At 45.2% G+C, this 10616-nt stretch overlaps 1 protein-coding gene across 1 annotated transcript; it reads left to right on the forward strand.

Annotated features, from left to right (window-relative positions):
- The first annotated feature begins 6670 nt into the window (after positions 1 to 6670).
- On the forward strand, positions 6671 to 7641 carry LOC133888727 (histone H1-like). The gene is made up of 2 exons (XM_062329068.1): positions 6671 to 6897; positions 6977 to 7641. Exons 1-2 carry the CDS (start codon positions 6775 to 6777, stop codon positions 7427 to 7429), a joined length of 576 nt encoding a protein of 191 aa, XP_062185052.1. The 5' UTR covers positions 6671 to 6774; the 3' UTR covers positions 7430 to 7641.
- Positions 7642 to 10616: the final 2975 nt, after the last annotated feature.

Consider the following 10616-nt stretch of genomic DNA (forward strand, 5'->3'; position numbering starts at 1 on the left):
GAACAATGACGAGAGGTGGAACGACATCGCCAACCGAGGTATAGAAGGAAGGTGGCGGACGCTAAGGTAGTGTTTGTTTTTTGGACAAGATTAGATTAGAGATGGTTATTCATGGTTAGGTGTTTATCTATTTGTTTGTTTGCCTGAATAGTATGCTACAGTTATCCAAATTTGTAGAATATTCCTTTTAGATACCGGATGAAGAAAATCGGCCAAAAGAGCCAGATGACTTCACCACCCACCACCCGTGCACATCTCACCCCTCCCCCAGAATCTTTTTTGCCCACCCCCTTCCCAACTTGACAAAACCTTATATGCATCTCTCCCAAGCTGATATCATTTTTCCTGATAGTGGTGGCGCTGCTGCTGTGAGATCGATCTAGTGGTGCGCGGTAGGGAGGCCCAGCAGCGTGGCCGATGGAGGAAAGGGCGGGCAACGCGAGAAGGAAAGGCAGGCGATGCGGGAAAGAAAGGCAGGCGGCTCTGGCGAGAGAAGAAGGCGGCATGACTCTGGCAAGAGAAGGTGGCGCGGCTTTGAAATCATGGTAAAACAAAATTTTCGGATCTAGATGCTCGATCTGCTCGTTTTTCTCCATTTACTGAACCAGATCTCCTAGTCCCATATGAATGACATCGAACATGAATGGGTAGTGGTCTAGCCAGTGTGTGGAATGTGAAATAAAATGTCGGCATAGAAATATACCCTTTGATGTTCTCATCACCCAAATTCAAACTTATTGGGTGTCAATTGGTGAGAGGTCCGATGCTGCATTTAAGAAGGAGCATGGTCTATCACTTCCAACCACTCCCCCCACGCCTGCTGTCAGTCCCTACCACCGCCTAGCAGGGAGGCGTGGGGACATTTATTGTGACGGGTCCCATCGCACGTCATCCTGTGCGACTTGGAGATATCGTCGCTGGGCTCGAGGCTTATCGCCTGCCCTCCCCCCCCGCTGTGTCAGACCCGCTCTGACCGAGCGGGCATGCGGGGTGGTTCGGCGGTTGCCCGGTGGGCCCCCCTCCTACAACGGCTAAAGCTGTGCGTAATGGACGACAAAATCGGCCGGGGACGCACTTTTCAACCTCCCGTAATATCAAGCTGCAGCCCATGATGGTTGCTTTCCATTTATGGCTCATGGGGACTCGTGCCCTCCTTTCTGGGCACGCCAAGCCTCCCCGACGGTATAAAAGGAGGGGACGCACCCCGACTACGAGGACGGGTTCTGGAAGTCTTACAGGTTGAAGACAAGTTTAAGAAGCTCAACAGACGTAGACAAGCTAACGAAGTCAAGACCGAAACTCTAGACTTAGACAAAAATCTTGTAACACAAAAGATCCAGAGCATTTGTAGCATATACACAGGAGTAGGGTATTATGCTCCGTGCGGCCCGAACCTGTCTAAAATTTCTCGAGCATTTACTCCCTCTAACATCCGATCATCCATCCCACATGCATCTCATTTACTCTATTTAATTCACGTACGAGGTAAATTCAGAATCATCCCCCGACCGAATCTCAAAGGGGGTCCCTCCGGATCCCCGCTTGTGGAGCTCATCCTCCGACAGTCCCGGAACTGTGTCTTCTCGGACCTCGGGGAGATAGTCCCCGAGGACCCGAGAAGCGCAAGTTCCGGGAGAGGGTGCTCGGGGCCATGAACAGTGGTCCCCGAGTACCTGAGTTCCCCGAGGACCCGAGCAGACCCAGTTCCGGGAGAGGGCGCTTGGGGCCAAGAACAGTGGCCCCTGAATACCGAGTTCCCCGAGGACCAAGAAAAGACATATCCGGAAGAGGACGCTCGGGGCTATGAACAGTAGTCCCCGAGCACCCAGAGTTCCCTGAGGACCTGAGAAGCCCCTTGTCGGTGGACTCCACAGGGGCTCAGCGGTGAGGTGTTAATTAGCGAGAGACCCAATGCTGCATTTAAGAGGGAGCGTGGTCTATCACTTCCAATCACTCCTTCCACACCTACTGTCAGTCCCTGCCACCGCCTAGCAGGGAGGCGTGGGAACATTTATTGCGACGGGTCCCATCGCACGTCATCCTGCGCGGCTTGGAGATATTGTCGTTGGGCACGAGGTTTATTGCCTGCCCCCCCCCCCCCCGCTGTGTCAGACCCGCTCATGCGGGGTGGTTCGGTGACTGCCCGATGGGCCCCCCTCCTGCAACGGCTAAAGCCGTGCGTAATGGGCGACAAGACCGGCCGGGGACACACTTTTTAACCCCCCGTAACATCAACCTGTAGCCCATGATGATTGCTTTTCATTTATGGCACCTGGGGACTCGTGCCCTCCTTTCTGGGCACACCAAGCCTCCCGACGGTATAAAAGGGGGGCGCACCCCGAAGACAAAAGCAGGCTAGACGGAAGTTCTTGAGGTCGACCAAGTCTTACAAGTCTGAGAAGTTCAACAGACGCAAACGAGCTAACGAAGACAGAAGACCGAAGCTTTACACTTAAACAAAAATCCTTGTAACACAAGAGATCCTCGGAGAGACATTCCCAAAGCATTTATAGCATACACACAGGAGTAGGGTATTACGCTCTGTGCGGTCCGAACCTGTCTAAAAATCCCTCGAGCATTTACTTCACTAGCATCCGATCATTCGTCCCGCCTGCATCTCCCATATACTCACATTTAATTCATGTACGAGGTAGATTCAGAATCATCCCCCGGCCGAATCTCAAAAGCGGTCCCTCTGGATCCCCGCTTGAGGAGTTAATCCTCTAACAATACGTATTACATCATGTTAGATATTATGTGAATTTTTTATGCTTGTGTTTATTGATAAGATATTAATTATGTGGTACACTTATGATTGTGGTAAAAAAAATTGTGCTTTGTAGATGATAGGAGGAGAAAAATGAAGCTGTTGATATTGGCGACGGCTACATATGCTGCTATGTCTTTGGTTGCATTGTGTATACATTCTAGAAAAAGGAAAAGAGAGAGCATTACATATTGCCAAGGGAAGAAAGAGATAGGATTATAATAGAGTACTTAAACAACAAAATTGAAAGAATGGTACAACTTGTATTAATATGCTAAGGCTCGAAAAAACACATTTCTTTCGGTTGTGTAAACTTTTGAGGGATCGAGGCTTATTTCAAGATACTATACATATGTGTAGAGTAGCAAGTCACCATATTTTAAACATAATTGGGCATAATCTTAGAAATATGCTAGTTTCCACTAATTATGATATGTCAACTGAAATAGTTAGCTAGTACCATTTGAACGAGTAGGGCAACAATCTCATAGCCGATGAAAAGGAGTTGTTCAATCTTAGACATTCAACTCTTTGTATGACCGTAGAGCGTGCATTTGAGTCACTTAAGAGACGGTTCAAGATACTTGATGATGTCACTCCATTCTTTCTATTCCCAACTCAAGTTGATATTGTGGTACCATGTTACATCATCCATAATTGGATTATGGAGGATGGGATTGATGAATACATTACCGAAGACCAATTGGCTATCTAATCCAATCCCCAATACATCTTGGACTGGACAAGCAAGTGAACACATGGTCATGGTTGAATTTAGACAACAAGTTGATGATCAGATATAGTAAGATCGTCTAAATTACTATGGCTATTAATGTGTGTGCTTATGTGTTTGTAATGGTATCAATAACTCATGTGTTATGCACTCATGTATTTATAATGATATCAAGAACTTATTATTTATAATCCTTGCTGAATTATATCTCTTAATATCATGATACCTGTTGAATTATACCTCTTATTGTCATGATGCTTGATGAACCATATTTCTTATTTTCATGATGCTTGATGAACCATATCTTTTCTCCTTATGGTAGGACTTCAACCTGGCACAAATTACCAAAAGATCTTTGGCAGGGAATTAAAAGCCTTCCTGATTTTGATGGTGTCCATCTTGCTCACTACTATGCCTATTTGTTGAGAAACCTAGAATTGTTTGGGTATTCTATGGACTAGATGTCTCTGACAAGTTGGTGTGAGTTGTAAGATATGTGGCTCGACACTTTCCATGGTGATGACATATTGATTGTTGTATGGTTGATTGTCTTTTGCTTTCAACCGAAGGCACCGAACTATGGTTGATTATTTATGCATGTCTTTGGTATGCACAAATGCTGAGACCTGACATAAACTGCTTTATCATGGTACTGGATATTTCTATTTCGTAATATGTTATGTTGAATTGCTATCATGTGAACTGTGTTGGTTATGAGTTATTGCTGAAATTTAAATTACTATTGATTGTGGATGTACGTATCTCTTCGCATGAAAATTTGGGATAGGACTAATGATCACAAAAACTTTACATGATAAAGTATAATTATGAAAATTTTTGATTATGTGAAATTGTAATAAAATAATTAGTGTAAATAGTACCATGAAAATAGAGACTTAGAATTTGTTGTGCACACATGGAAGGGGTAATCTCACCACTCATGCTAAAAGGTAATCATAATCATTCATCCATCCAAACAAACATGAAAAATTGAATATTCTAACCACGTTCATCCATTCAAACAAACAAAAATATTGGATATCCCATACAGGCAAACAAATAGCTAGATGGATGGCTCTATCCCTAAGGAGATGAATGGCCATCTCCCATCTAGCCTTATCCAAGGCAACAAATACTACCTAACTGGTGGCCAAACTCTATGGATAGTAGCAACATCAAGTTGGGTAGATGGACTCACAACATTGAGCCACCGGAGATGGAGAATCAGATGTGCATTGCGGTTTGGGCATGGAGGTGGGTGATATAATAGGTCAGGACGTGCTTGCTGATGAGCCTCATCGATGTCGAGGGTGGCGTTGTCAAAGCTGGGGAATGATATCTAGTGCGGTGGCAGACGTGGTGATGGCTCAGTGGAGAGGGTGGTGTTGCTAATATGGTTGCATAGGTGTTAGGATTAAGTTATTTTGTCTCTCTTTTTGTTTGATGATTTGGGAGTTGAAAATATTTTATTTGACAATATGGTATTTTAAGGTACGTCCTAGCCATAATATCCTACTTCAGGTGCTGTTTGCTAGAACTTACAAGAAAAGAAATATTATATTCATTTGTTAACATGAACGATTGAGAAGACAAACAAATACAACGAGGTAGAGGTATACGAGATGAATTTTATATTTTCTTAATCCTGACTTTGATAACGAAGCCACAATTATAGAGATCTACAAAAGTTCAATAAAAAGAGTAACGTAAACAAAATAACATACGCATAAGCCAGAGTAAGTCTGGATTGCTGCTAAAAAGGCAAAGCTAATACATAGCTTTCCAAGGACTTTTGTCGCCCAAATTGATCCTCACGTTGTATTGGTATCTTCTTCTACATATTCAGGCAGCGGGCGCTTTGCGACCGCTATTCCATCCAGCTTGGATTGCCGCCATCTTCACCATGATGTTACATATTCTTACGCTCCTTCCTTCATCAACGCTTGGTATTCTATTTTCTGCAAAGCAACCCAAAGATCAATCGAGTAACAAAACTTAGTACACAACGTCAATAGGATCTTGCGGTAGCTTTTAATCGAAACATGCCGATTTCTAGATTTACATATTGCCCAAACCACCGCGATGCATCTGACAACTACTAACATCATATATATATATTTTGTCTAAAACCTGTAAAACCAGTCCTCAAATAACTGTTGTACAGAGTTGGGCACACTACTTAAACCAAACGCACACCGTAATACTAACCAAATATATTTTGCTAGCGGACACTAAAAAAATAAATGATCTACAGTCTCTTATCCCCCCCAAAATATGACAGCTTGTATTACCTCTCCAACCCCTCTTGATCAAATTAACCTTGGTTAGAATACTATTCTTTATTGTCAACAAAATGAAAATTTTGATCTTGAAGGGTAGCTTTGATTTCCACAAGAACACTTTAAATTTTCTTAATGCCAATGCACAAACATAAAGCAGGAAAAAGTACGGACGCATGAAGCACTAGACTGGTTGAATCTCTCCAACCAATACCCTAAATGTATATTTTTTAGATAAGGATTCCTAAATGTATATAGTGCACATAATATTTTTCAGGCAGCTTACCAACGATCAAGTACAAACAAGGCAACCAAAACCGCAACAATACTAGATTTTCTCCTCGACCTTGATAGACGCTTACTGGGCCAGTCCAGGGTTTGAACTAGTCTGGGAAGGCCCAACTCCACGGCTCATCATGCCATCACGAAAGGAGAGGCCCAAGGGCATATTGGTAACCCCGCTCCGTGCAATTCGAAAAATCCAGGTACACCCATATCCAGATTGGGAACCGAAGGCCTGAAAGAACGCGCAAACCCACGTCCTCTCAATTCACTCCTACACCCGTCTCACAGAACACCGAGAGACCATGCCAACCCCAAACGCCCACGACCCCACCGAGGGCGTGGGAGCCACCGCACCGGTCTACCGTGCACGGGTTCCACCGACACGCCCCCGCGCGGTTTTGTTTCGAGGGAGAAATCCATTCCCCGCTTGTGGACGGCGCACACCGGCCCGCGCGCCCGCACCGGCTCCCGCATCCGACGGCTGCCATGCGACGATCCATCCTCTCGCGGATCGCGATCCGCGTGACTGCCTCCTAGCCAATCAGGCTGCAGCGTTCTCGTCCCGCCAGCTCGCTCCCCATCCCGCCTATAAAAGACATAGACCCGTTCGCGACGATTCTATCCATTCGCAGCACACGCTTCGAAATCAAACTAACACACACAGCAACTGTGCCTTGAGCCCTCTGCCTTTTCTGTTCCCACTAGCCACGATGCCTGCCATGGCCAAGCCCGCCACCCGCCCCGCCAAGGCCGCCTCGGTGCCGAAGTCGAAGCCCTCTGCTGCCAAGCCCAAGGCCACCTCTACCGGCCCCTCCCACCCTCCTTACTTAGAGGTGAGCGTTTGATGATCTGCGTTTTGATTTGGGTTTCGGTGGAACTGGTGCTGACTGAATCTGCATTTGTTCCGTGCAGATGATCAAGGATGCGATCACGGCGCTGAAGGAGAGGACCGGCTCGAGCTCGCACGCCATCGCCAAGTACATGGAGGACAAGCACGGCGCGTCGCTTCCGGCCAACTACAAGAAGATGCTCTCCATCCAGCTCCGCGGGTTCGCCGCCAAGGGCAAGCTCGTCAAGGTCAAGGCCTCCTACAAGCTCTCCGAAGCCGCCAAGGGCTCCCCAAAGGCCAAGCCTGCCGCCGCCGCCAAGCCCGCGCCCAAGCCTGCCAAGGACGCTGCGAAGCCGAAGAAGGCCGCCGCTGCCAAGCCCAAGAAGTTGGCTGCCGCCGCCACCGGAACCAAGCGCAAGGCGCCGGAGAAGAAGATTGTGGCGAAGCCCAAGAAGTCCCCCGCGGCGAAGCCCAAGGCCAAGCCAAAGACCGTGAAGTCCCCTGCCGCCAAGAAGGCCCGGAAGGTCGCCGCCTGAAGTGGTTCCGTACCCTGTAGGACTGATTTGGACGGCGTGTAGGTCTTGTACAAACTAAGGATGTGTGGAGCGTTTCTGATCGGTGTGTTCCATGCTAGGCAAGTTCTGTGCATCCACTGTCCAGGTTGTTGGTGTAGTGTAAGGCATGGTTAGGCTTCTTGGAGGGGTGATGTATCCAGCTCTTTTATGAAATGAACTTGCAGCTTTCTGAATCTGACCCGCGTTCTAGATCTACCCAGTTCATGCGATTGATTCTTGTGTTAGCAATATCTGTTCATTTTGCGTCGGATTTGATTTTGTAAGTGATTATGTGATCTTGCAATTCTAGATCACATATTGTTGTGCCTGTAATCATTCTGTGCTGTGCTGGATGATTCTTCTCCGTTGCATTTTAATTTGTGGTTCCTGATCGCCTCTGCTTTTAGCAGTTCATCCTTCATGTAGTGAATGGATGCGATTGGTGCTTTGATAAAGAGTGCTTTTATTCAGAGATGCACCGCATAATGCTTGTGGACGCAGCTGTCCATGTTTTAGCGTAGTATAAACAGTAGAGGCAAGCATGTGGCTGTGGCATCGCTGGCTGCAATGGCCGCCAGCATGACGCTATTGCGGTCGTGGCGTTAGCTCGCGCGACCGGAGTCCGCCTCCACGGAACGGATGCTTCTGGTCTGCAACTTCCATTATACTAGGTCATACCACGTACAGTATAGATTTATCCAGCTCATAGGCAACATTTGTCTATAAGGTCATGCTCTGAAATCTTGCCTTTAAAAAATTTAGCCGACAAAAATTTTCTATAATATTTTAGACACAATTTTTTTATAATATTTTTAGACAAATTTTGAACGGTCAAGTCATCTGTTAACATTTTTGATCGATCAAATTTTAGTTTGATTTTAAATCAAACGCTATTTTTACGGTCAACATTTAACATTGCTCTGATTACTGATTAAATTTTGGTTTGATCTATTGGGTTCAAAAACTGAACAACTCTTAAGATTTATTCCTGCCACTTCTAGACATTAAAAAACCACTTGATACACGTACTGTTTCAAAAACTTGTCTATAACATTTACCTGTAATTTTATATATACTAATAACCACCGGCCTATATACAATAATTCACATAACAATAAATTATCTAATAGATATCTGTTAAATACTAGACGACACCTCGTTCGAAACGAGATCAATATTTCGTTCCGAACATATCCTCTGACTTCTAAAAATAATGTTAGAGAGCAGCACTACCCTAACTTTAAGTCATTGTCAGCCATGCGATCTGGAACAAGGTCCCCATGAAATGCAAGAGGGAACCAGCACAATACAACCTCCGTAATATTTTTGGTACAATACACAAGCACAGTATAATTTGCTACGACCGCAAATTCGTGTTCACACAGGTACATATCACTGTTCTTCTCCCTCCAGTTTCATTTCGCTCTCTCCGACTTCTTTCTCCTCCACTTCAGCCAAAACAACATGCGAAAACTGTCATAGACAGCTAACAACATCCGTTGTAGACACGTTGAGAAGATGTGCCAGCAGTAACTGCACTTGTCTTTGATGATCAGGTCGTGATGGAAAGAAGATACGCATGATGCGCGTAACGTCCGTGCCAAACGAATCACGTCCCGAGCATGGCAGCGGCCGATTCGCCATTTCCCCCCCGCGGTACTCGCACTTGGAAAATCGAATTTCACCGGTGCCGGGATTCAATTTTCGTAGCCTCGATTGCCGCGCCAGGACAGATCTACATGGAGCTGGGCGAGATGAGCTTTGCTTCTACTTGTCTCCACCCGTATGTCCCCCGTCCTGCGGTCCTGCCTCGTTTCAAGACCAGGTGGCCTTTTTTCGCTCCGTCTAGTCTCATGGAGTCTCGATTTTGATCCGATCCAATCCGTGCTGTCCAGTCTTTTGAAAGCTCTAGATCAAATTTAGTTACGTGGTAATAACCAATATAACATAAAAATTAATAAAAAATTACATATAAAGTTCACAAGATCTAACATAGTATGATAATAATTACATATATATATATACACGAGTTTACTAAAAAATTTATTAAAATTTTTTTTTTTAATAAACTCACTAAAAAATATATAACATATACTCAGAGCGAGCCGGATCTTAACCCGCTCGCATCCCGTCCCGTTGTCTCGCCCTAACTGGTGACTCATCCCATTTACCCCAACCAGGGTCGAGCGGATGGAGACCTCGCAGGTTGGGTGGGGACTCAAACCTCTACATGCCGGACGCGTCAAATAAAACTGTTTCAGGCAAATTTCCCACGATTTTTACGCAAACTCAATCGGGAATGTGTGCGCGCCTTGCCCTTTTCACCGTGCGGTGCTGAACCACGCCTCTCCGCTCTCCACGACCAGCATCGAGTTCGTGGGCTGCAGCAGCATGCGCCCCTTGCTACTTGGGCGCTAGGGATACTCGCGATATATATATATATATACAATTGTTTAAAAATTACAACAATTGGTTACTGGTGAATGGGCGAGATCTTCGTGCGAGGAACGCCAATGAGCCCACACAAAAGGTGTCACCCACTGTTCGGGCCACACCTTTTAGGTATGAAAACCGCGCGTGTCGGCCTAGCCGACGTCAACACCTTATTTGCACCGAGCGCAGTCGAGAGAGAGGGAGAGGTTGAAGAGATCACCAGGAGAGAGAGAAGGGGAGGGGAAATCGGAGACGTTTTTTTTATCTTTTTTTTTTACAAATCATGTAGGATAGTCAGTAGTGATAGGTTTTAATGTATGTTAGATGTTAGATCTTGTAATTTTTTAAAAAATCTGGTATGATAGCTACTAGACGTAGCTTAAAATGTAAATCTAGATTTCAAATTAGGGTTAGATATAGTTTAGCAACTAGATTTTATTTGTAGGTATATTTTAACAATTAGATGTAGTATTTAGACATATGTTAGGTATTAGATGGAGTATGATGATCGTGAGGCTGACGAATCTCCTGAGTGTGATATGTGAGATGACGAGAACGATGCTCATGTTCCCGCAAACTAGAACATTCACAATTTTAACAACCTTCTGATGAATAAGGAGAATCACGTGTCACACAGAATGAGATGACCGAGGGTGCTATGTATTTGACCAGTCAGATCATAAAGGATGTTGTGACTCAATGGACCACATCATGTTGACGATAGTTTTTTGTTATT

The sequence above is a fragment of the Phragmites australis genome, chromosome 13, assembly GCF_958298935.1.
Source record: "Phragmites australis chromosome 13, lpPhrAust1.1, whole genome shotgun sequence".
In the NCBI taxonomy this organism is placed as follows: Eukaryota; Viridiplantae; Streptophyta; class Magnoliopsida; order Poales; family Poaceae; genus Phragmites; species Phragmites australis.